Source organism: Ricinus communis, chromosome 7, assembly GCF_019578655.1.
Source record: "Ricinus communis isolate WT05 ecotype wild-type chromosome 7, ASM1957865v1, whole genome shotgun sequence".
NCBI lineage: Eukaryota > Viridiplantae > Streptophyta > Magnoliopsida > Malpighiales > Euphorbiaceae > Ricinus > Ricinus communis.
In genome coordinates this window covers 7,776,351-7,803,429 of record NC_063262.1, presented here as the reverse complement: position 1 = coordinate 7,803,429, position 27,079 = coordinate 7,776,351, and the positions used below count along the sequence as shown (strand labels likewise).

Genomic DNA, 27,079 nt, shown 5'->3' with positions numbered 1-27,079 from the left:
AAAGTATATTTTTTAATTATAGTAATAACTTATGTTAAAAACAAATATTTTAGTCAAAATATAGTTCGAATATATTAAATTTTATCCAAATTAAATAATTTTGATATGGAGTATAGCAAATACTCATAATACATATAATTAAATCTTTTTAAATAACTGTTAATTATGGTAATAATTTTTAAAAAGAGAAAAAAGAAAGATGTACTGAGGTAAACTTGAGGGATGTCATCCTAAATAACACAGGGAAGAAGAGGAAGGAAAGGAAAAGAAAATAGAGAAGAAGAAGAAGAAGAGAGAGAAGGGGTTTTGTATGTTATGTCCTTTCCTTTACAGTCTGTAGTTACTCACTCCTACCAACCAACACTCTCCACCTGACCCTTAAACCGCCATTTTTAACAGACTTTTCTCTTTTCTCCTTCTCTTCTTGTCTCTCCACAAACCCTAATAATCCCCTGATTTCATATTTTCTAGGGTTTCCTGTTTTTTCTTGAAATGTTTCATTAGAGAGCAGAATAGTTTTCTTGAATTTGCTTCTTCTAAATGAGTTTCACTTGTTGTTTCCGTTTCTTTCTTTTTCTTTACACTTCACTCTTGTTTTTCACTTTTTCTCCTTCTACTTCTGCTTCTCAATCGGAGCTCCGATCTTTACTCGAATTTAAGAAAGGCATAAGCTCCGACCCACTTAACAAAATCCTCTCAACATGGAACTTCTCTTCTCTGCCCGACTTAAACACCTGCCCCGCTGCGTGGCCAGGTATCGCCTGCGACCCGACTACCGATTTAATCACCGCCATTTCTCTAGACCGCCTGAGTCTCTCCGGCGACCTAAAGTTTTCAACATTACTCAACCTAAAATCCCTTCAAAATCTATCTCTTTCAGGTAACCGTTTCACAGGTCGGATTGTACCCGCATTAGGATCCGTGAGCTCACTTCAGTACTTGGATCTGTCTGACAATAATTTTTCTGGGCCGATCCCGGGTCGGATCGCGGAGTTATGGAATTTGAAGTATGTAAATTTATCAAGAAATGGTTTTGAAGGCGGGTTTCCAGTTGGATTACCAGTACCATTTAGGAATTTGCAACAACTAAAGGTTTTGGATTTGCGTTCTAATAAGTTTGGAGGTAATGTTGGTGAGGTTTTAAGTGAATTGATTAATTTGGAGCATTTGGATTTGAGTGATAATGTGTTCTATGGTCAGCTTGATGGTCTTAGTGCAGAGAATGTTTCTGGGTTGGCTAATACGGTGCGGTTTGTCAACTTCAGTGGAAATAAATTGAATGGTGGATTTTTGAAAGAAGAGGTGATTGGGTTATTCAGGAATTTGGAAGTTTTGGATTTAAGTGATAATGGGATTAATGGGGAGTTACCTTCGCTTGGGTCTTTACTGAGTTTAAGGGTCTTGAGATTGAAGAACAATGAATTGTTTGGTGGTATACCGGAAGAATTGTTGAACGGGTCGATGCCAATTGAAGAACTGGATCTCAGTGGCAATGGGTTTACAGGTAGTTAAATCTTTTATCTTTGCAATTATTGGGTTTTTGATTTTTTGTCTATTTTTTGTTAGTATTTGATTGGAGTATTTAAGTCAACGGAGGTAATAATTATGATGAACTTTTAAACTAATTTGCGACAAATCTTTATTTACATGTAATATTTAGTATTTACAGTTGGTCGTATTATTGGTGCTCAAAATTTGATTTTGACTCTTCCTTCCTGCTCTTTTTGGTTACTTTCTCTTTGAAAATGACTTTTTGTGCTGCGATTAACTGATTAGTCTATTTCTGGGTAGGCTTAATCACTTCTTTTTATTTTTTTCCTCAAAGACAGGGCAGACCTTAAGGGTCTGTGTTTTAGCCTGGTGAAGATTTCTTGCATATATGAAAATGAGCTGGAACCGGTGCATGTGTATTGTTTACTCATCTACGGATTCTAATTACTTAGACCTCTATGGTAAATAAAAACATAAAGAGAAATTCAAATGAAAAGGTTTGAGGATAGGATAGAGCCAACAGGAATTTAAAATAATAACATAAGTGGAGAGTAAAGATTTTTTAAATTTTGGTGTCTGATATTATCAAGAAAATGGCTACAGATTTCATGATTCTCTTCTTCCATTATGACTTTTAGTGCTATATCTTCAGTTGCCAATACTCAAAATCTTTAGTTGCACAAGTTCTATCAAGGAATTAATTCTTCCTGATGCTGTATGGTATCTATCTGATATTTGGCATTGATGTGTCTGCAGGTTCTATTCATGGAATTAACTCTACAACTCTAAATACTTTGATTCTCTCCTCAAATGGAATATCAGGCTCTTTGCCAGCTTTTCTTAAGAGATGTACAGTTATAGATCTGAGTAGAAATATGATCTCCAGTGATTTGTCTGTTATGCAGAATTGGGAAGCTAGTATAGAGATTCTTGATTTGAGTTCAAACATGTTGTCAGGAAGTTTGCCAAACTTAGCTTCTCAGTTTCCTAGGTTAAGCAAGCTTTCTCTTAGGAATAACTCCCTTGAAGGTAATTTGCCTCCTCAATGGGGCGCCAGTTCCGGATTGTCTGCAATTGATCTTAGTTTAAATCAACTTAGTGGAACTATTCCAAGTGGCTTCTTTACTTCAATGGCTTTGACAAACCTGAATCTTTCAAGAAATCAGTTTACAGGGCCGATTCCCCTGCAAGGTTCACATGTCGGTGAATTATTAGTTTTACCTTCTTATCCAAAGATAGATTCTCTTGATCTTTCCCACAATTCCTTAAGTGGTGGTTTAGTTTCAGATATAGGTAATATGGCAAGTCTCAAATTGCTTAATCTCTCAAACAATGACCTGTCAGGAGAGCTGCCTATTGAACTGAGCAAGCTTACCTACTTGCAGTACCTTGATTTATCTGGCAACAAATTCAAGGGTAAAATACCTGATCAGCTTCCATCTAGCTTAATTGGGTTCAATGTGTCTTATAATGATCTAAGTGGTGTGGTTCCAAAAAACTTGAGAAAGTTTGGCATTTCTTCATTTCAGCCTGGAAATTCGTTACTTATCTTTCTGAATGGAGGGTCATCAACAAATTCTGTTCCAGATGAGCTTCCTGTTCAAGGCAGACATCACGGCCCAAAGCATCGTGTAACTATAGGAATTATCATCGGTGCAGTTGTAACTATAGCGATTTTGGTTTTTCTGGCCTATCATCGGGCACAGCAAAAGGATTTTCATGGAAGAAGTGATTTTAGTGGCCAAACTACAAGGGAACATGGTAAGGTTGAACCATCTGCACGATCTTCCCTTTTCAAATTTCAATCAAATGTTCACCGTCCGCCAACTTCATTGAGTTTTTCAAATGATCACTTGCTTACGACGAATTCAAGGTCATTATCTGGGCAGACAGAATTTGGAAATGAAATTGTCGAGCATGATTTACCTGGGGGTGTGGCAGTGGGTTCTGCACCTCCAAATCTCAATGTGATAGAGAATTGTCCCACTACATCTGGAAGGAAGTCCTCCCCAGGTTCTCCATTAACTTCCTCACCTCGTTTTATTGAGCCACGTGAACAATGTGTTAAGTTGGATGTCTATTCACCAGATCGGTTAGCTGGAGAACTATTCTTCCTTGATGCATCACTAGCATTTACTGCAGAGGAGTTATCACGAGCTCCAGCAGAAGTTCTCGGCAGAAGCAGCCATGGAACTCTGTACAAAGCTACTCTTGATGGTGGACATATGTTAACTGTGAAGTGGTTGCGGGTGGGATTGGTTAAACATAAAAAGGAATTTGCTAAGGAAGTTAAGAGAATAGGCTCTGTAAGACATCCAAATATCGTTCCATTGCGAGCATATTATTGGGGCCCAAGAGAGCAAGAGAGGCTTCTTCTAGCAGACTATATCCATGGGGACAGCTTAGCCTTACATCTGTATGGTAAGCATATTTTCTTGCTAACCTTCGTAAAAAGTCTTTCTTTTTTTTGGGTCTTGAAGTCTCTTAAATTTTGAAATTATATGCCATTTTCTCTATTATGATAATTTATATTTGTGGAATGCTAAGAGCTGTTGTGGGGACATTAGGTGAACCCAACTAACTATGACATGAGAATTTATTACATTGTGTTTTTACCATCTTCAGTTAAATGGTGCTACAATTAAATAGAAATATAGAATGTTTGTACTGCCTGTTACTCGGTTATGGATTAGTGTGAGAGGGCGAAATGGAAGGTTGTGAATTGCTTGGAAGCTTTCAAAAGGTTGGGAGTTTTGGGTAGGAGATTTATGCAGAAAAGGATAGTTGTAGTCCCATGGACAACTGTCATAGTAGACTAAAGTTTTAGCAGGAGTATATTATTGGCTGGTACAACACGTTTCTGACATTATCATGGATGTCTCGTGGTCTGGCAATTCTTGAGAACCTTGCAGCTCATGCTGTGCTTTCTTGTGAACAGTAGGCCCTAAGCAGTACGAGCAAACTGATTATTTTAAATTAGCCCAGTTTTCATATGAGTGAAAGTTGATTGTAATCTAATAAATTATCAGAACTTTTAGGAACTGTCTAGTGTATTTGATTTATCAAGCGGGTAATTAGCTTAATGGAGAATTAGGTGGCTATTTGAAAACTAAAGGGTCTTTGTGTTGTTTCTCCATCTCTGAGATATTTGTGATACATTGGTAATCTTTTGCACTAATAAAAGTTTAATGATCCAAATTGCCTAATACCTAGAGTGGATTTGTGTATGACGTGTCAGATTGTTCATAGATCTTCTGCAGCTTCATTTGTGACCATATCCATAGGTGGCTTATTGGATAATGATATTGGAATTATTGGGTTTATGATTAGTAAATGGATCATTATGCATAAAGAGATGAATACAAATATGCAGATACTGAAATGAGAATAAAAGTTCTGGTGTTAAATTGTTTTGCCTCTGGAAAAACATTAGTAATTAGCACTTCAAACTTCAAACGGGGTATAAGAAGTATATACTGTGCAGTTTTGATTCTTGTTGGCTCTAGGTTGATTTTTTTCCTGCAGGTTTTAAGTCTGTAGTTTATCTCTTTTGGATTTTCTTTATGACACTTTTAAACTATTTTCGCTTCAGGAGAAAAGAACAGACAATTGACAATCTTTAAGTACAAATGATAATGTTGGCCAAAGACTGATTTCGTCAGAAAGACTTAATGTTCTCAAAAAGAATTGTTTGAGGGGGAACAAAGACTAACATTGTTTGAGGGGAACAAAGACTAACTTCCATGTTGTGTGAAGAGGTTTGAGTAAGTTTAAATGAAAATTAAGCTTTTATTATTTAAGGTATTAGTTGGTTTAGGAGTGCTGACAACAAAATTTCTATACCATAAGGGAGCTACCTGCTTCTTGTATTCTGTCAAAAGTAGATCTGCCTTAGGCCTAGTTACATACAAATTAGCTTATGCATAGGTAGTAGTCAATGAAAACATATATGGTGTTTCCATATTGCTAGATTTCAAGGATATTGGCTTGGAGAATGTGCACTAGATGATGGTTTACATGTCTAACTTGGCTATTGAATTTCTTCCATTTTGGTTTCGACAGTCAAAAATTTCCTTGTGGTGGTGAAATCTGGTTATTGCTATTCAGAAACTTAATGGTGACTGAGGTGGGAATCAATTCGAAGGTAGGTGCTGGCTATTTGTATTCCTAAGGAAGCGCTAAGATTAGGGCACATTTGACGTAGAAGCCCCTCGGCAAAATCCCTGGGAGGGGGAAGTTCCATAAATCGTGCAAGCGGCAGCGGCTAATGCTTGGGTTGGTTCTGAGCTCTCACCGGTGCCTGCTGTGTGTTTTCTCACATATACATGAATAGATTCGGTTGCAACTTTGAATACAGAATTCAAAGGGATCCAATAGGGAATGATACTCTGAATCATAGAACTATCATGAAATAAACGATCAACCAACATTTATCGAATTTGAAACAGAGTCAGAAGAAATGGTTCGATCCTCTTATTTTTCTTTCTCGATCCTCCGGACCCATTTTTTTCTAATCCTTCAATAAAAAGATTTATTCTCTTCATAAAAAAAGGATGTAGAACCAATAAAGATTTCTTTTTCGATTCATCCTTGGAGTTGAGTACCTCATTCAAGAATTGTTTTTGATCCAATCTGTAGGGATCAATAAAAGGGTGTCATGTGTTTCTGCTTTTAGCTTCGATGACATTCCTTGGGAGGCTGGCAATTATGGAAACAGGGCTGAAGATTATACTGATGCAGATGCTAACATGTGAGAATTGCTGGTCCTTAATTGATAGTTATAAGCTTCAGTTTTAGGATATAATAATGACAACCTGGGATATGTGGACTAATATTGGCCTAACCTAACAGCTATGGTGGAGTTGGCTTGGCATACGTGGCCCAGAAGTCAATCCTTGATTATTACTGATAGTTGACAGAAGAGTATTATATACAGATAATTTAGATATTCTCTTTCTGACAGCAGACTTGGAGTATTACAAAAATCCTCAATTTTGTCTATACCTTTTCTGGGAGTATTTCTTTTGTCAATGGACGTATGAAATGATATTAGTACTATGGTGTTTGAATTGTCCTTGTTAGAAAATTTGGCTTAAAGTCTTGATACAGGAGCCATGGTCTTGTTTGCACATACTCGTGCTTATAAATTATGTGCAGGAGCACCTCTCAGTTTCATTGATTTTTCTTTTCGTAATTATTTTAGTATCTGATCAATATATGTAATGCAGAATCTACACCTCGGAGATACTCCCTGTTATCATTCAGCCAAAGACTAAAAGTTGCGATTGATGTTGCTCGTTGTCTGTTGTACATTCATGATAGAGGCATGCTGCATGGAAATCTAAAGCCAACAAATATACTTCTTGAAGGTCCTGAATATAATGTTCGTCTTACCGATTATGGTCTTCACCGCCTGATGACACCTTCTGGCATAGCAGAACAGATATTAAATCTAGGAGCACTTGGATACTGTGCTCCAGAACTTGCTAATGCATCTAAACCAGCACCCTCATTTAAGGCTGATGTGTACGCATTTGGAGTGATCTTGATGGAATTATTAACCAGAAGAAGTGCTGGTGATATCATATCAGGTCAATCAGGGGCAGTTGATCTTCCGGATTGGGTTCGGTTGTGTGATCAAGAAGGAAGACGAATGGACTGTATTGACAGAGATATTGCAGGTGGGGAAGAACCCATACAAGCTATGGATGATTTGCTTGCTTTATCTCTCAGGTGTATTCTCCCTGTAAATGAGAGACCTAACATCAGACAAGTCTTGGAGGATCTCTGTTCTATATCTGTTTGAAATTTTGTACATGTGTCTTGGAATTATTTTTTTGTTTCATTCCTCGACCCAATTGTTAATTTTTTCCCCCATTTTTTTTCTATATTAATTGGTTTCTAGCCTTCTGATTTTATGGGCTAATTATCACATTCTTTTTTGTGGGAAATTTTCTTGTAAAGGAACAACCAATCAATCGATTATTTGACAGTGTTTTCAGTTTGATGTTCAAATGGAAAAGATTGCAAATTCTTTTATGTTATCAGCAATGAGAACTTTATGGTTCATTGCAGGGCGTCATATGAACATTTAATCTGTGCATCACTTTTTAACTTTTGTAGTTGTATATTTTTCTTGCTTGAGTAGGCTTTTCTCTTTGCCCAACTTGGATCATTAATCATATCACCATATTCTTTTGATTTACACTATTACTACTACTTTACAATCAATCCAAGCTTAAATCTTTGACTCAATCGACCTGGCAATTCGGGTTAGGAAATTTTTTACACATTAAAGTGGCACGTAGTTTCCAACTTTCCAATCAAGGGGCATAGAAAATTATTATTTTCTAAAGTAAATTAAAAAAATATGCTTTTATTTATATATGGGAAGTTTAAAAATTATCAGATAATAATCCAGAAATTGCAATAGAAAAGGAAAGGGAGGTTTGTGATGATTTTTAAATCTTTTATACTAGATAATCTAGTATTCTTATGCATGAAAATAATCAATTTGGTCGTTGTGGTCAGACTCTATTATGAATTTCTGACCACATTCTTCATAGGGCCCTCTTATCTTTTCTTTCTTTGAGCTCGGGTTATAGAAAAAGGAGAAGAAAAAATTGAGAAGAAAGTATCAGCAACAACAAATTTTATTACAGACAGCTCATGATATTCATATCGATCTATTATCCGCCTCTGTATCTAGCATTGGGTAGACCTCATACAATAATTGTCCTAGCTCTACCCTATCTTTCTAGTTCTATATTATAATTTTCTTTTTATTACTAGTAAGGAACTCTATTGTGTTTTCTTAAAATATTTTTATCTGACGTCGGCTTGATATATTCAGAAATAATTTTTTTTTTATTATAATTTTTTTATTACTCAGTAAATAGATTTTTAGAAGGATTGAATAATAAAAAATAAGAAAAATTTCAATAAACTATAATGTGATTTAACGTATTTTCATTTTAGGATCTGCGGTTTTTTTTTTTTCCAGTTTAGTACGTTGTGAATATTATTGTTAGCAAATAATAGCTAAATTGCATAATATACCATTAGCAAGTACTGATGTGGCAGTTGGAAAAACAATAATTATTCTGTGGCATATCAGAATCTCGTAATAGTATTGTGCAATTTGACCATTATTTTTTAACAGTCAAATTCACAATATGCTAAAATAGAAAAAAGCAGACCATGAATCCTAAAATGAAAATATATCAAACTACAAAGTAGTCTAATGAAGTTTTTTCTAAAATATAAGACCTAATTACTTAAAAATCACCGAATTTTATACTTTTTAACAATTTTAATTAGTATCATCAACTTTATTATAGAAAGTATTATTTTTTTATTTTCTTTTTTAAACTACTATCCGACCACCAGAAATGACAGTTTTTACCGACTTTGTATTTTTTTTATTTAAAAAAAAAAAAACAAGTCAGCAACAAATGCTGACTCATCTAATAAACCTAAACGCACAGTAGAAGAAAACTCTGGGTTCAGCGTTGGATAAGACGTAGACACAACAAGATTTCGCAACTCTCTTAGTGTAGGATGGATTATAGAGAACTTTATTAAAATAAGATATGTTTTGGGCTAAAACCATTTGGTAATTAAGCTTTACTTTGGTAGCTTAATTAAATACTTCTGCCATGGATACATAAATACAAATCTGTTTATGCGAAGATCCTTTACGTATAAACCATCAATCGCAGCCAGCCAAATACAATTGTTGAAATGGCATTTACGTTGAAGCTGTTCATCCTCCCAAAAGACTTTGAAGACACCATGGCCACCTGCCCAGTTCATGTCACACTTGAACACTGTATTCCCGAATATGCTTGTTCCAAAACTCCAGTCCAAATGGCCTGAGACTGGAAGTGTATGATGCCCTAAATCGTCATCTCTGGAGTAGCAGTGGATGTTCAAGACGTACTTGGCAACCAAGCCATTAATAATGTGCACGTAAGTTTTTGGTCTTGCATTAACACAAGGGCTGTTCATAGCCATAATAGCCAATATGATGAACAAGGCCACATTCAGCCTACTCATGTTTCTTCACTTGTTTTCTACTACGCACAATTAGCAAACCAGAATATCGTATGTTTATACTTAATGCTATTTCTTCTGCTCTTATATTTATGGTTGAAAAGTTAGCTAACTATAGCGCATACAAGAAGAGAATGTAGGTTTATCATTAATTGTGTTCTCATATACTGCTATTCAGTAAATCATGATCAATAATTAGAATGCTGATAATGGAAAATGCAAGGATTTGTAAAGCATCAAATTGTCAAGAAATAAGTCAACCAGTATCCTTAAACTTGTTTGTCCTGTTCTTTTTTTGGTTTCTTTTTCATTTTTCTAAATCTCTATAATGAATGAAGGACTTAACTCTGGTCTTGAATATTTACTTTTTTCTCTTATTATTTATCGTATTGTATTATTTTCTTTCTTGAAAATTTAAAAAATAATTATATTTTGTGTTTGAACTTGTCAAGAAATTACAATCCATTAATTGAATTTTTAAAACTAACAATTGAGTGTGACAACTTATAAAAAAATAATAAAGTTGTGGTTTTAGTTGGTGACTTTCGGATTTTTCTTAAATTCTTAAAGATATTGAACGTGTCAAAAATTAAAGTAGATTGATTAGTGATATATAACTTTAGGATAAATTTTATCTTATATAACTCCCTTTCTCTAATCTCTATTAATCTTCAATTTAAGAATCATAATCCTTAATTTTCAATTCATAAATTCTAATATTTATTGTGATATAAAATTCTAACAATTTTGGTAAAAATACAATTGTAAATAATGGACAAATTTATCTTTTTATTGTTTCTACGATACATTTTATCACATGTCGCTTATTTTTTATCTCGTTTAATGTAAAAAAATCTACATTGGTATTTATAATATGTAACCCGCTAAAAATACTATTTTACTATTATTTTTTTCATATTGCCACACTTAATTGTTACTATTAAAAATTCAACCACTCGATTATCATTTTTTGACAAGGTTAGACACCAAAATATATAATTATCTCAAATTTTAATATTATATTTTTCACTTCTTTTATTTTTGTTTCCATTACACTAATAGATCATTCTGTTAAGCTTTTTGCATTTCCATATCAAATATTTTGAATAGGGTCAAACACCGGTAGAAGAAGTCTTAGATACCCTTTAACTATTTATATATGTAGCTCTCACTTATCAATTCTCTTTGTTCTCTAATTAAGGATTCACCCTTTTATTTTAATTATGTAACTTTACTACCGATTTGTAGCAGATGATTAGGTCGATAAATTTTCAGATAGATTCAGTTTATCATGTTATCCATAGATTAAATTAATTATATGATGATATATTATTTTATTTATTAATTGTTGTATTCTTATTATTAATTGTGTAAGTGATGAAAAGAGCAGCGTATGGGACGAAAGATCTCTGAACAAATCCTCTACAAGTGAGAAATGAGTTGGAATTAAAATTGTTGAAACTGACACAAAAAAGAAGAAGCAAGGAAGGAGTGCGTGGAACATGTCTTACAGGAAACCCACTGACTGATACAAATAATAATACTAGCATCTAATGACACTAAAAATTCAAATATTTATGTCTAATTATAAATTTGATTCGTCCTTTTAATTTTTATTTAAATAGTATGATTTGTTTAATTGACTACAATTATAGCCAAATTAAAATATCGGTTAAAATAGAGTAACGTGAAAAATAATATGTCATTAAATACTATCAACAAGTTACACGTCATTGTCATATATATTTACATATGACACATGGTTACCAAAATCAAATTATAGATGAATAAGAAAGTGAATGACAACTGAAATTCATGAATCAAGAAGAAGAATAAATGGTGAAGTCATTTTTTTCCTCATTTTTATCGTGATTTTATGCATTTTTCTCAAAAGGTAAAAGAAATTGGTAAAGTAAAAAAAAAAAGTCAGTAACTAGAATTAAGAGAGTAGTATTCAACTTTGACCGAGATTTTAATTTAATTATAATAGCAATCAATTAGTTAAAAGATGGACCAAATTTATAAAATGAGACAAATGTTTAAATTTTTAATATCATTAGGCTTAATACTAGTGTCAATTTTGAGTTAAGGTTGAAGAAAAGGAGTAGCATAAGTGGGTAGGTGGGGAAGGGGGACTGGAAGTGGGGGTGGGATCAAACATAAAATTGATTTCTTGAAAGAGGAGAAGAAACATGATTTTTCAAAAAACAAAAGGAGCATTGAGTTTGCTTTGGTTTACATGAACGCTTTACTCATTTTGTTCTTTCTTTTTTTAGTTTCTTTACATCTATATCACTAGAAGTGATTGTAAGAAGAAAAATTTAGATTGATTGCTGTATTTAATGGTGGAGAATTGGTAGAAAAATTTAATGTAATATGTATTGATTTTCTATGTAATCAGACTAACTATGAATATAATATTTTATTATTGAGACTAGTCTGCCTAATATGCTATCTATCTCCTATTACTTTTTAATCCTATATTGTTTATCCTTCATATTTATGATTATTATACTACAATAAATATATTACTGTTTACCTCTTAGGATTTCTTTTATATAAACAAAATTATTATACCCTCTTTGGATGGAGGCATTAAGGTAATAGGAGATAGATAAAATTAAATGGAATAGTGAAAATATGATATGCATACACAACTGCAAAAGCTTCACTTGTATAAATATTAAGCCAAATGTATATTTATATATCTGAATTTTAATTATTTGGTAATTTTAATATTTTAATTTTTAATTTAATTTGATTTACATCTCAATTTGTATTTTTATGATATTTAAATATTTGTTGATATATAATTATTTTATATCCACGTGTTTTAATGTTATCACTAGATGGAGTTAAAATATATGTTTATTAAAATAAAAATTAAAAGTATTTAAAAAATTATAAAAATAATTTATTAAATTAAATTAAAAGTTAAAATATTAATATAACTAAATAATCAGAATTCAGATATCTAAACATGTGTTATGTTATTATAGTAATCAAATGTATTTCAGAATCATAGAAAGATCCAGTTCATAACAATGTATAAGCACACTGATCAGTAAAGCAATGCTATCTGGCTTCACAGAAATTTTAGCCTTTAAGTGCACTGAACACTATATCCATAGTGCATTTAACAAAAAAAAAAAAAAAAAAGTATTTTTATCTTAGTAATATATAAGAATGCTACCAATATTTTTCTCTTGAATATTTTTTTAGACAATTATTTTTATTGATTTACTTTGTCCAATTTTTTCAATCAATTATCTATTTAATAAATTAAATTAATTTTATATTCCTTTTTAATAAATAAAATTTATTTACTAATGAAAAGATAAATCTCTTTCATATTATAATTTAAAATTTACTATTTTTATTTTTATATTTAAAAATATTTAATTACATGAATAATAAAATTTTATATTTTTAAAATTAATTTTATAAAAATAAAATTTATCTAAAATTTGTTAAAATGAAAAATATTGTTATTTATGTAAACTTTTTAAGAAATTAATCGTTAGTAAATAATTTTATTTTACTTTTATTTATTAAAAACTAATAAAATATTAATTTAATTTATTAAATAGATAATAAATTATAAGGTTAAAAAATTGAATAAAGTGAATTAATAACTTTAAGGACGAATGTTGCTGCCAATTGATTTAATCCACCAAAAGGTGCCCAAAAAGAGTATCAATTTCAAAATTAACCAATTAGGAAAAAGATATCATACAATCAATTAACACTAAACTTTCATAGGTTTGTGCCTTTTAACTTGCTGGATTTACAAAAATACATGCTTGACTTGGTTTTATAGTGCTTGAGTTGCTTGAATTTCTACCTTTATCTCACCCTTTACTTGTCTTTCTACCATTTGCTCCTCTAGTAGCTGGTCCTCTATCTCTACCAGTTGGTCTTATTTCCAGAAAGCAAGAGGGCAACCAAAAGTGTGGGTTTTGATGCACAATTGTGAAAGAGGAGTGTCAGCACTCATTTTCTGAATTTTGATATCGAAAAAATTATAGAAAATTTGATGATGAAACTTGTTAATTTTTCCGAGTCTTACGGAATTGGAGAATGTCAAAATTCCGATTAGAGTTATAATTAATTGAACTAAATACTGTGTTTGAAAATCAAATTAGGTTAGATTGATCAAAAAATTAAAATTTAGGGTCAAAATCAGTAAACTGGCCAAATTCGAGGGTTAAATTGGAAATTTTCTGAGTCTGTCATTTAGAGCCAATCGGCTCTGCATACAGCTGATCGACTGTGCACAAAGCTAAATCGGCTCTTCGCAGTACCAGTTGGCTCAAAACTTGTCTTTTTGTCATCGTTTTTTATGTATTTCCAATTCTAAACACTCACAACCATCAAAATCGACTTTCTAAAAGAGATTTTATCAATAATTATCTAATTCTTTATTATTCTTATAATTAAATGGATATTTATTAGTATTATTCCAAGTTATTAAAAAAACTAGTATTTATCGATTAAGAAAAGATTTTAATAAAGCTATTTTTATCTTTAATTCTTGGAATTATTAATAATTAAATGAAAAGTATATCTAACTTTCTAGGATTTTCCTAACCTTTCCCTATAAATAGAAAAGAAAATCATAGGCTTAGGTGGTTGGCAACTGAGTATAGAACGATTGATAGGATTTTGGCATATGTATTATGATTTCCAAAAGTAAATACAAAACCCATTAAACACTCTAGATTCCTATCCCATTTGGATCAACTTCCTCTCCTACTCCTGAGACTCGAGGATCTGTATAATATGGTGACAACCTGAGAGTTTCACAACATCCACATCATCATTTTTCCCATCTCTTCTAATTTTTTTTTATTTTTTTTCCTATTTTCTTTGTTAGAAACATGTTAGGGTTTCATGATTTCTTTCTATGATTGTTATTTTTTTTAAATGTTGTATGTGATAGAATTAGATTTCTTGCATGATTTACATATTTTTATGATATGCATATTTCCTGAATTTTGAAACGGATAACTTTTATGTTCTTGGATTTTGAATATGATAATATGAATATGTAGGGTTTTTGAATATGATAATATGATTTTATAGGGTTTTGAATCTGACAGTTAATGAGTAGGTAAACATAATTAATTTGTATTTCTATGCAATTGAATTAGATTTTAAGATTATATAATTGAAATTTAGAATCTGTCTTAAAACATTATATTTGCCTACTATCCGTTATAATTTTTTAGGGTTTGCATTATTTTTAGGTTTTCTAGTTGAATTTCATTTTTCATATTAATTTTACGCGTTCTAATTGAATTTTTACCTTATGTGCATATGAAAATTGGCTCTAGGCATGAGAAAATGAGATAAACTGCAGGAAAGCCATCTGAAGTACCCTAGAGCTAATTGACTCAATACAGAGTTGCTTCGGCTTTGCGTTGAGCCGATCGGCTCTACACCTTGAGCTGATCGGCTATGCATGATGTCAGGCTAATTTATGAATATATATTTTTGGCAATTTTATGTACTGTAACTTAATTTTAAGAGTTTTCTTTCTAATTTTTTTTTATAGTTGTAGGCGGGTTGTAATAACTAGATTTATTTTCTGCATTTTATTTTTTGTCTTGTTTTGGATGGAAGCTGATTGCCTAATTAAAATTGGACATATAGACAATAGGCGTAAAATTGAACATAGTATAAAAACTGTAGTTTATTAGGCTAATTAATCATAATTGTGCTTTAAAATCAATATAGACTTAGTAGATCTTTGTCATGCTTACTTAGGTTTAGAATCACTAAATTGAGCCTTATTATAAAATGTAGTCCAATAGACTTTAAAGGTTGAAATTCAAGAACATAATTGGTAATTGGCTAGACTAAATGAGTTTTGTATATAATTGATTAGTAAGCTAGATTAATAACTTAAGCGTGGGCTGAGTTTAATAAAAACGGGCTAGGCTTAAGAGGAATTTATGTGCTATATGGTATGCTTGTATATAAATTGTTGTATTTATAGAGAATGAATTGTTAAACAATAAAATTAATAACTAATATACATAAATAAGGAAGTTGGGTTCTGGATCCATTTCTGAATTTTGTGGCATAAGCTTTTTTATGGAATCTGAAAAACACCATTCATTAGTAAAAATGTCCTAGTGATTACTCGGGTGACGACTCCCATCTCCGAGCTAGTCTCAGTGACTAGTTAGCATATTCTTAATTAGAATGAAAAGCCTTATAGTGTCATAGTCGCTAAATACACTTGGATGTGCGCCCGAAACTACCGCCCATAAGGAGGATTTTGAAAATCAAAAGAAGTCTTCAATATTGAGATATACTAATGTTATGCTTGGTTGAAATTTATTAAAAAATTTATTTCATTTGGAAAAGAAATATGAAAAAAAAGTAAAATAAAAATAATAAAATTAAAAAATATATTTTATATTATAAATTATATTAATTTACTAATATGAAATTCATTTAAAAATTTTATATATTTTGTTAAATTTAATTTAGTTATAAATAATTTTACATAAAATTTGATTATATAATGTTCTAAATTAAATCTCATTTTATTCAAAATAAATAAATTTTAGATTTACAAATGAATTTCTTAAATTTTATGAATTTCAGTAAACACAATACATGTAAAACTCTTAGCAAGTTTTTCTTTATATTTTTCTTTAAAAAATTTACATCTTTTGTAGATCAATATTGTTATAATTATTATTATTATTTCAATAAATATTTATCAACTTTTTATTTATTAAGAAATAAAAATATATCTTGATCAATTATTCAAATTAGAAAAATACTGTATAAAAATACCAAAAAGATCTCATTTAGATAATGAAAACTCTATATTTATACTTTTTGGACTTTATTTTAGCGCTATATTATTTGGACGTCCAACATTTAAATTAGGGTATTGGGATAGAGAAAATTACCTAAATATATTTAGGACATAGAAAATGAGATAAAAATGTTTAAATAACAAGAAAAAAATAGAAAAATTGAAGCACAATAAAATTAGTAAAATAAAGAAATAAGTTGAAATTAGAAAAATAATTCTTTTAAAAACACATGGAGAGAGATATTTGTATATATAGTAGGCTATTTATTCCATGCACCTCACTCGATAATATTTCATGTAGCTATACAATTAATTTTTCAATGAAAAAAATTACAGTTCAAGCTTATAGATCCAATAAAATAAAGAAAGCAATGTCTAAATCTATAGTGTAAAGAAAAAAAAAAATGATAATAGAAGTGAGTAATAAAGATTATCAATGCATAAGGATTTATTATTGTAATAAAATATATTAATAATTTTATTTTAAACTTATTTAAGAAAATAAAATAATAAAAAATGTCATACGATCAAACCACTCAAAAAAATATATTTTATTTTTTAAAATTAATTAATTAATTATTAACTAAATTTTATAAAAAATCACAGTAAGATGCAATCCTCAGCAATCGTTTTTTTTCGGATGTGTTATTAAATATATTATATTAGTTATACTTATTTACTTTAGCATATTGATAGATACACAAATTTTATAAAATTGTAGTACATGATTTCTGAAAGAAAATTAAAACATATATAAATAAAAATAACTTATAATAATTTAGAAAGAGTAAAAATTATTTTAATACTAAATATAATAACTCATTAAAAACAAGATAACAATTTATTTTATTAAATAGATAAAATAACCGTTAACTAATAAAAAAAAATTTCAGTTAAGGGATAGCATTTAGAGTTCGCAACTTCATTTGTTGATTCTTTCGAAGAAATTCTTAGTTCGATTACGTGTAAATGGAACTTAAATTTGGTTCCCGCTTCTTGTGCTGTGCTGCACTGCAGGTACAACAGCCTCTAATTCAACTACTATCTATGGATTCAGACATTGTAAATCTGTAATAAAATGCACATGGCCGCCTAAAACCATTTTCTAAATCTTTCTTTCAATGACCATTAATCTATTTAACTCTCAAATTCGCGAAGCTGTAAATCAAAACTGTGCCCACAAAGCCATTTCCCTCTTCCGCCAATTGAAACAGAAAGGCATAGAACCCAACAACTTTACTTTTCCTTTCATATCAAAAGCCTGTGCTAAGCTCTCCAATCTGCACTACTCTCAGGTCATCCATACCCATGTCATAAAGTCCCCATTTTACTCCAATGTCTTTGTACAAACAGCATTACTTGATATGTATGTGAAATGTCATCAATTAGATATAGCGTACAACGTGTTTGTGAAAATGCCCAAGAGAGATGTTACTTCGTGGAATGCGATGCTTTTGGGTTTTGCTCAACTGGGGTTTTCGGAGAGAGTGTTCTGTATGTTCCGGGAGATGAGGTTTGCAGGGGTTTTTCCTGATTCAGTTACGCTTATGGGAGTGAGTGGAGCGATATCGTGTATGAAGGATTTGGAGTTGGCCAAGAGTGTTCACTCATTTGGAATTCGTATTGGGATACATAATGATGTTTCTGTTGCTAATACTTGGATATCTTTATATGCTAAATGTTATGATTTGGCAATGGCTGAGTCAGTTTTTAATGGAATTGAAGTGGGTCTAAGGAGTGTAGTCTCCTGGAATTCTATGATTGCAGGGTATGCATATCTTGAGAAACGTATTGATGCTTTGAATTCTTATAAACGGATGCTGCACGATGGTTTTATGCCTGATATTAGTACCATTGTTACCCTGCTTTCTTCGTGTTTACAGCCAGAAGCTGTGCGTCAAGGTATGCAGGTTCATTCTCATGGAATTAGATTTGGTTGTGATTCAGAGATTCATGTGGCTAATACTCTTATATCTATGTATTCCAAATTTGGAGATGTTTACTCTGCTAGATGTTTATTTGACAGCATGTGTAACAGAAGCTGTGTTACATGGACTTCAATGATAAGTGGTTATGCTGAGAAAGGGAATATGGATGAGGCATTGAAACTATTTAATGCTATGGAAGCTGCTGGTGAGAAGCCTGATTTGGTTACTGTACTTTCAGTGATTTCAGGTTGTGGCCAAACTGGTATTCTTGAAGTCGGAAAATGGATTCATGTTTATGCTGATTCTAACTGCTTGAAACATAATGTTGTAGTTTGTAATGCATTAATCGACATGTATGCAAAATGCGGAAGTATAGATGATGCATGGGATCTCTTCAACACTATGCCTGATAGAACTGTTGTCACTTGGACAACCATGATTGCAGGTTGTGCTTTGAATGGATTATTTAAAGAATCCTTAGACCTTTTCTATCAGATGATAGATTTTGGATTGAAGCCAAATCATGTTACTTTCCTTTCCATACTTCAAGCTTGCACTCATGGTGGTTTTCTTGACAAAGGATGGGAGTGCTTCAATATGATGACCAAAATTTATAAACTAAACCCAGGATTAGATCATTATTCCTGCATGGCGGATCTTCTTGGACGTAAAGGAAAATTAAAAGAGGCATTGGAGTTTATTAAAGGTATGCCTGTCAAACCAGATGCTGCCATATGGAGTGCATTGCTTACTGCTTGTAGGATACACTGCAATGTGGAGATGGGTGAACATGCGGCTCGTCACCTTTTTGAAATGGAGCCACTTGTGTCCTTTCCATATGTAGAGATGGCTAACATATATGCATCGGCAGGAATCTGGGATGGAGTTGCAAGGATAAGAACAATTATGAAAAGTAAAAGGGTGCTGAAGTCTCCAGGACAAAGCCTTGTTGAAGTGAACGGGAAAGCTCATGCTTTTACTGTCGAAGACAGAGGTCATTTGGATATGGAGGTTGTATATGCTGTTTTGGATGGTCTGGTGTTGCAATCAAAGGAAGAAGAGTTTTTACCTCATCCAGCTGTTTCTCCGGGATGTGAATTAGAGGCAAGTATTAACCTTAATATGTGAAGGATATTACATACTACAGTGACATATGCATGCAAGTAAATATAAAGATTAATACTGGAAGGAAAATCCAATCTTATTTATGAGGAACGTACTGTATTAATAAAAGATGGAGTGGATACTTCTAATGAATTGATCAAAGACCTCCATTGAAATTGAGAGCAATCTAACCGTGCCAACTGTCGCTCCATCTGACCAAGGTTGTTTGATAATATTTGCAATTCTCCCAAATAGCAACATGTATTTTGTAGGCGTCAGTGGCAGTCCATCCCAATCCTAGATGATTGCTGTTATACTCGTCGCACATGTGATTGTGGCGTAACATTTCAGGAAGAACCATCGAAGCATGTCATAAGAGGTAAACACTATTTTCCCTGTACTCTCTGTGTGACCATAATTTGCTCAGTTCAGTATGCAGTTATCATAAGTTAGGGATGCTTACCCTCTGCTATTCGTTTTATCTTTTATTTTTAAGTATATAAGATCTGCCATTTTTTAGGCTACTTTCTGTTCAGCTGGTATAGTTTAGTGGCAGAAATAATGCTTTTAACAAACCTCAAACCACCTGATTTGGGATTTGCCCTGAAATTAAGCACTTCTTAGAGTTAGGAAATGTGGAACTAGTTATGCTAACTAATTTCAAACTGAATTTTAGACCTTAAAAGTTATGCTTTGGAAAAAGAATTATCAACAAAAGAAATTTTGAGAAATGGATCATCCAAACTAGTAAAACTAGTTGATCATTTAAGTAATTTTTTTAACAATTATAAATATTTGAAGTTTTTGGAGTCTAAAAACATATCCTCATGGTTTGATTAACCAGTCCAACTACACCTCTAGTTAACCTGTTGTTAAGAAAATGGCAGAAATGGAAAAAAAAAAAAAGAAGAAAAGAAAAGAAAAAGAATTGTCCTATAAATTTGAAAGACTGCATGATACTTTTAGTAGTTGTGGATCGAGTAGAGATTAGTAACCTGCTATTCAGAACCCTAGTCAAATTGGAGATGTACTGTTTTGTAATTTAAAAATGACTAACCTTCCAGATATCTTTATGAATTTCTAATCACTATATAAATATAAATGACGGTAAAAACTGCAATCACCATGGAAATGGGCTTATTCATTAAGATAAAGCAACACAACTATCTAATTACATAAATACATAAAATAAAGATATTAACTTTTCTTTTTAAATTACTAAAATTTAATTTAACTTTTTTGTTAAGATTAAAATATAGCCATTGTCAATATAAAGGTATTATATCCCTTTAGTAACGGGAGGGTGAATTTTCGTTAAATAATGGCTGTAAAGTAATGTAATGGCCTCTTTTGTAATTGATTGTTAGCTTGTGTCAACTTAATTATAGGTAACTGAGAAACAGATTGTAACAAGTGTTTGTGATAATCAAGACTGATCTCTCATTCTTCTAATTACATATCACTTATATCCTCGCAGCTGTGGAGAAGCCTTGATAAAAAATGTCTGAGAATACTAGAACATAAGAAATCAAGAAAATGGAAGAATGGTCATAGCAGTTCCTGAAAACCCTAGTGTCAGAAAATTTTAAAAGGATTGATGGATCCTTGGCAGATTTTAAAGCAATGTTGATGAACTTGCAAAGAATGCATCCAGCTGCCAGATATTAGTGGTGGTGGAGCAATTGGGTGGCCATACTTAGACTGCTTCAGCCATTGCCTTAGGATATATGGATTTTATAAAAGGGCTTCCTAAGTCTTATGGGAAAGAGGCTATATCTGTTGTAGCGGACAGATTGAGCAAGTATTTAACTCATCCTTGCACTGCTGAATTAGTGGCTCAATGTTTTTCTAGACAGTGGTTTCAAGCTTTAGTGATAGGGATGGCATTTTTTTGATTATCTTCTAGCAGGATTATTCAGGTTACAAGGCATCATTTAGTTCATTCAATAGCAAACCATCGTCAGACAGATGGACAAACTTAGGTGGTCAAGAGATGTCTGGAAACATATCTCAGGTGCAAGTTCTTATCCTCAGCTGAATTTTTGTATAATACTAATTTTCATTAACTCAACATACACCCCTTTTTTCTTTTTTGAATTGAGATTCTTTATAGCTATCCTCTTCCACTCATGTTCCTTAATTTCAATAAGGAGTCCTATCCTATGTTGCTACTACTTTTGACAAATCACTAGCTGAGAGAGAAGCTGCCTTCCATCTTCTCTAGTATCATCTCCAAATGGCATAACAATGCATGCAACAAGAGAATTTAGAATACGGTTAGCACAATATATATATATATATAGTATCAAAATATACTAATAGCAATTATAATCTAGAAAAGTAATAAAGTTGGATTGATAAGGATTGTTATAGTGTGGATCTGAGTCCATAATGCATCATATATATCCAGGATTAAAATATATGAGTGTTTGTAGATTATGAAGTTAAGCGCACGTTTTATAAATCATAAAGTTTGGCTTGTAGGATCTAATGTTAATTGACAGCTTATACTATTAAATGTCTAATTAATTAAAAAGGTAAAATAAATTAAAACTACAAATTTAAATTCATTGCATAGCATATAAATTATTATACTGTAAAACAAATTTTTTACTATGTTTTAATTCTTCATTTTGTATTAAATCATTATTATTAATTTTATTATTATATTTCTTATTTCAATTTTTATATTTTAGTGTATTTTATATTTCATTTTACATAAATTTATTTTTAATAATGTGCTAATATGTTTATGAAGAAAATACTATATATTAAAATCAAAGAGATTTTTTAATCAATATAATTAAAAATAAACATAGAGAAAAATAATTTTATATTTCTAAAAAAATATAAATAATTTTATATTTATTTTTTTCGTTCTCTCTTAATTTTAGTCTAAATATTAATATTATTATTTAAATTTATAAAATAACTTGTAGGTTCATATGTTATAAATTATAGGTTCATCATATGTATATTTGATGTTCATAAATTATAGTTTAAAAATTCATATATTAAATAAAAAAATAAATATATGTTAAGTACAAGTTCATTAATAAAAATTAATGAACTAGACACTAATAACAGACGGATATACACTTTATAAGTAATGAACTTAAAAATCTAAAACTAAGATTGTAAAAGTTGGATTGAAGACAACTCTAGCGATAGGAATTAACCTCATTAACTTCCTATGATTGCTGTAATTATTTTGAACTTGAAAATTAATTACTATTTTATATCTAATATGCTTTTTCAAGTTATATCAGGTATACTTTTACTAATTTCAAATCTGCTTTCATGGTCATAAAAAATATTAAAAAATCATTCACTTAATATGTTAAACATACAAATAGTAGGCTCTAATACTCACAAGATAATTAAGAACTCAAACTGCTAAATCGGACTTATTTATTAAATAATAAAACTCAATTGTAAATCACAACCATGAAAAAGTTCATGGATGTTCACCCATTTCTTAGAACTAAGAAAACAAGCCACAGATGGTTTGAATTCATTCCTGAATAATAACTGAACTGAAATTGATCATATTGAATTCAATGAAATATAAGAAAAGATGGTTTGAATTATCTTTTCTGGAATTAAGCTTCTTCTTTTTTTTTTTCCCTTGAATTCTTCTCTCTAAGTAACCTATATAAAAGGAAAGCTTTACAATATTAGGCTTACTCGAGTTCAAAAGCACCGAAACTATCATTCCCTAGTTTAACTGCAGCCTTATAGACAACATTACATTCTTTGCAACAATGTTCTAATCACAGGCCTTCAGCCAAGTTTTATGGCACCCTTTGATCGAGATTTTGGATAGAATTGGCCAAGTTGCTCATAAGTTGGATTCGTGCTACTTTTCGTGTCTCTGAATCGAAGAAAAGGGTACCTACCTTACCTTGTAATAGATCTATGAATCCTCTTTCTGCCTCCTCCTTGTATAGGCCCTATTCCTGTTGCAATCTAAGATACAAGGAAGAAATCATTGAGGAGGATGCTACTTAATTGGGAGTTTGTTGATGATACTGCTATTCTAGATATGAGTGTTCGGATTGCTGAGTTGGACGGTGGAGATTAAGAATTCTGTTGTAAATTGGCATGTGTTCTGTAATTGATTCTTTAGCTTCTAACAACTTTATAGGTAGGTGAGAAATAATGCATTGTGTTGTGATAATCAAAAGATGGATCTCTCATTTTTGTAATTGCATCTCTTTTCCTCTCAATTATAAGCTTTCCAATTCTTAGTTATATCACAATTGTAGGAGACAATTAAAAATTTTAAAACTGTGTATATAGACGACACATATTTTGAGTGCTTTACATTTAGACAACGAAAAAATAATATATATTTTAAATTTTATAACTAGTTTATACTCATTCCATCTTCAGAAACCCTGTATCCGGAATAGTAAGAAAAAGTTATTGATGGGATATGTTAAGATGCTTAGGGCACCTGTTAAATTGCCAAGAAAAATTGGAAAAGGTAATCTTTAAGAAAGGTCTTTTACCTAATATATGTTCTAACTTCTTTCTATAAAACTCACATGCATCTATACTGTCTAGGTTTTGCTTAATGTTTTAAAAGGCATAAATTTACTTCCATTTCTATGATGGCATTAAATATAATGAGATAAGATTAGAGCATTAATGTTTGGATTTAAGTGCCAAAACTTTTGAGTCACAGACAAGAAAATAACTTATCCAAGCTATCATCACTACTCTTGAACAAAATTTGACAAATATTTCTGACATCTCCTTTTGATTTTTCATGAGTTAGTAACAAATTGTTTGCTTCAGCAATATTCTGCAGTATGCATGTCTAGTTCCCATTTGTGTTCCATTTTTATGAGTGAAAAGCCATGCTTAAATGATCAATTTAATTGGAGAGAACCTACCCATCATTTCTTTTTCATTCTATTAGGTTTGAATTGTTAGCATTTTGTAACATAAAATACACTCAACCACTTATTAGGCTGTTTATCATAAAATATAACTATAAATCCAGGCATTATACACTTTATAAATTGTAGGAAAATATTAAATAGTAGTAATTAGGTGGGTGTCTGAATTCAAATGTCACTGATGATTAGAAAGTCTATTTAATGAAGGCTCAGTTGCAAAATAAGTTATTTATTTTGTATTTGTTTTCATATTAAACACTTTCTTTTTTTTTTTTTCAATTTTGGCAACTATTTTAATATTTATTTCAATTTTAATTTTTATAAAATTATCCGTCAAATTTTACGGATATCATAATAATTTGATAATAACAAAAAAAAAATTGAATCAGCATTAAAGTTATTAACAAAAACAACATCATTTAAAATAAATAGATGGTTTAACAAAACATCTTATTCATCTTTATTTTATTAAGGTTTAGAAGAAAACCTAATAATTTAGCATCTTACCCATTTTTAGCTCTTTTCTATTTTTTTTTTTATTCGCTGCAACAGTAAAAGCCTTTCAATCAATTTCTAAGAATAGAAATGACATAATATATTTTTTTTTTAAAGTGTCTTGGAGATAATTTCACAGTTGTCTTATCAGTGAAATTATAATCACGCTAGTAAATTTTAACTAATAATATTGATAGAGATTAAAATTAAAATTAAAATTAGAATATATTATTAAAAAATTTAAAATTAAAGTAAAAAGAGTTACAGAAATAAATTTGAAATTAAATACAAAATACAATATTTATTTTACAATTAAATCTTTTAATATTGTTTTCAAGTTTACCAAATACACAAGATTTGCACCAACTTTTGTACAACTATATCAAGTGAGTGAGCAAACAACAACTACTTTACCCGATACCAAGACAATTTCCCTTACCCTTATCTGTTCTCCTAACTGCTGCCATCTAAATATTTTGAATTGATTTGATTTAGGGGGGAGTTAACTGAATGAGAAGCTATAGTCCAACTAATAGATTCGGGTTTGGATATTTAATACTAAATTGATTAGAATTAATGATTTAGTTGATTGGACATTTATGCTTATAAATTGTTAAAATTTTTACATAAATATGGAAGCGGTCAGATTTTTATTTACGGTCAGATTTTTTCTTTATGATTTTTCTTGTCGAAACTTTTTCACAATCTATTGTTTAAAAAAATTTAATTTATATGGTTTTTTTTTGAACTGCACTATAGTATTCTTTTAATATTTTATTAGTATCCTTTTATTATATTTTTATTACCGTTATATGACTTTTTTAGTTTTATTTTAATTATATCTCCATGTATTTAAAATGTATTTGATATATTTTTAGTATATTATGGTATATTTTTTAAAATACACATCATCATGTCATCAAAATACACTAGTAGCTATAAAAAAATATGTAAAATTACTAAGTCCACAAATACTAAATATAAAGATATAAAACAAAAACGATAAATCAACCTCATTTGGTTGATTTTACAGTAATATAAATTAAAATAATGTATTTTTAGTATTTTATAGATATACTTTTAATACCTATTTTTAGACGAAATTCTGAAAAGAAAATTCATGATAATACAAGTTAAAATATAAACTTTGGGTATCTTTTGGATATATTTTAGTATTTTTTTGTCTGACAAATTTTAAAAAAAATAAAAAAGATATAAAATAAAAACTGACTTCACAATAATACAAATTAAAACAATTTTTTCTCGATATCTTTTAGATATATTGTCGGTATTTTCTTCCCGATGAAATTTTGAAAAAAATATTATACAGATAAAATTGTTTGAGAAAGAGCATAAAAAAAATGTATTTTTGACCATAAAAATAATTTTTTTTAAACAAAACTAATGGTGAAATTTCTTCTATATTGTTTGTTTGTGAGTGAGCGAACAACAACTACTTCACCTGGTACCAACATAATTGCCTCACTTGTTCTCCTTACTACTGCCAACTAAATATTTTGAATTGATTTGATTAAAATATGAGTTAAGTGAATGAGAAGTGTAGAGTTCAACTAATAAATTTGGACTTGAGTTCAACTCATATCAAAATAGATATTTATAAATTATTTGGCTTTCTTATTCTTTAGTGATATGTGATCTCTAACACTCTTCCTTAAGTGCAATTGGAGTTTACCTTTGATGCCCAACTGTCATTTGAAATAGAAATACTCCTTCTAACTAAATTTATCAAAAAAATGAATGAACATGATATTATATTGAAAATTGAATTGATTTGGTTAAGATAGGAGTTAAATGAATGAAAAAATAGAACTTTAAGTTCAATCAATACTAAAATGACTACAACTAGCAACTCAGTTGATTGAATATTTACGACTTATAAATTGTTCGTCTTTCTTATTCTTTACTCTGTATAACACTAACAGTTCTTAAAGTAATAATTGAAATTCTTCAATTAATGTTAGCTAATGTTTCTACCAATGGATTTCTGGCTATCTAATCAAAGCTATAACTATAAAAAAACGAAGACTCTTGGATTTTTTCGTTCCTGTTAAAAAAATGTTCATTCTTCAACTCATTTTAAAATACTTCAATTGGTACACGCAAAAAATAGGCCAATTCCGCTACCTTTTGCTCAATCTCTCGTGGAGTCAAATTCTTATCAGTACGAGTCAAAGGAATGGACCCTCGGCCTCTGGTTTCCATATAAAGGACACGCTGAGCAAAAATACCCTCTTTCACTT

The 27,079-nt window shown here is 30.6% G+C and overlaps 3 protein-coding genes across 18 annotated transcripts; 2 read left to right on the top strand and 1 right to left on the bottom strand.

The window, feature by feature from the left end:
- Nucleotides 1-241: 241 nt before the first annotated feature.
- Nucleotides 242-7,492, top strand: LOC8286279 (probable inactive receptor kinase At5g10020). 9 transcript variants are annotated; one of them, XR_007216611.1, is made up of 5 exons: nt 242-1,504; nt 2,248-3,912; nt 5,554-5,766; nt 6,130-6,241; nt 6,720-6,857. XR_007216611.1 is itself a non-coding variant. In XM_002531995.4 (3 exons), the coding sequence occupies exons 1-3, from the start codon at nt 541-543 to the stop codon at nt 7,295-7,297; spliced, it is 3,207 nt and encodes a 1,068-aa protein (XP_002532041.2). In that variant the 5' UTR covers nt 248-540; the 3' UTR covers nt 7,298-7,492. The 9 variants fall into 9 exon arrangements, 1 of the variants encoding a protein (XP_002532041.2); XR_007216609.1 differs by having other exon boundaries at nt 5,554-5,953; XR_007216612.1 differs by adding an exon at nt 5,084-5,255 and having other exon boundaries at nt 5,554-6,241.
- A 1,553-nt stretch (nt 7,493-9,045) lies between these two features.
- Nucleotides 9,046-9,655, bottom strand: LOC8286139 (S-protein homolog 1). The gene has a single exon (XM_002531996.3). It carries the CDS (start codon nt 9,547-9,549, stop codon nt 9,118-9,120), a length of 432 nt encoding a protein of 143 aa, XP_002532042.2. The 5' UTR covers nt 9,550-9,655; the 3' UTR covers nt 9,046-9,117.
- Nucleotides 9,656-17,273: 7,618 nt separating this feature from the next.
- Nucleotides 17,274-23,670, top strand: LOC8286269 (pentatricopeptide repeat-containing protein At4g19191, mitochondrial). 8 transcript variants are annotated; one of them, XM_048376542.1, is made up of 5 exons: nt 17,275-19,416; nt 19,689-19,795; nt 20,894-21,217; nt 21,326-21,430; nt 23,196-23,670. In XM_048376542.1, the coding sequence occupies exons 1-2, from the start codon at nt 17,506-17,508 to the stop codon at nt 19,719-19,721; spliced, it is 1,944 nt and encodes a 647-aa protein (XP_048232499.1). In that variant the 5' UTR covers nt 17,275-17,505; the 3' UTR covers nt 19,722-19,795; nt 20,894-21,217; nt 21,326-21,430; nt 23,196-23,670. The 8 variants fall into 8 exon arrangements, with proteins under 8 accessions (XP_048232502.1, XP_048232499.1, XP_048232498.1 ...); XM_048376541.1 differs by having other exon boundaries at nt 21,323-21,430; XM_048376540.1 differs by having other exon boundaries at nt 21,295-21,430.
- Nucleotides 23,671-27,079: the final 3,409 nt, after the last annotated feature.

Excerpts from the sequence above, each read along its gene's own strand:
- LOC8286279 (XM_002531995.4), top strand. The coding sequence starts at position 541 with ATGAGTTTCACTTGTTGTTTCCGTTTCTTTCTTTTTCTTTACACTTCA. Across the intron at positions 1,505-2,247 it reads CAGTGGCAATGGGTTTACAG|GTTCTATTCATGGAATTAAC; the intron begins GTAGTTAAATCT and ends ATGTGTCTGCAG. Across the intron at positions 3,913-6,719 it reads CTTAGCCTTACATCTGTATG|AATCTACACCTCGGAGATAC; the intron begins GTAAGCATATTT and ends TATGTAATGCAG.
- LOC8286139 (XM_002531996.3), bottom strand. The coding sequence starts at position 9,549 with ATGAGTAGGCTGAATGTGGCCTTGTTCATCATATTGGCTATTATGGCT.
- LOC8286269 (XM_048376543.1), top strand. The coding sequence starts at position 17,506 with ATGACCATTAATCTATTTAACTCTCAAATTCGCGAAGCTGTAAATCAA. Across the intron at positions 19,417-19,688 it reads CTCCGGGATGTGAATTAGAG|GCGTCAGTGGCAGTCCATCC; the intron begins GCAAGTATTAAC and ends TGTATTTTGTAG.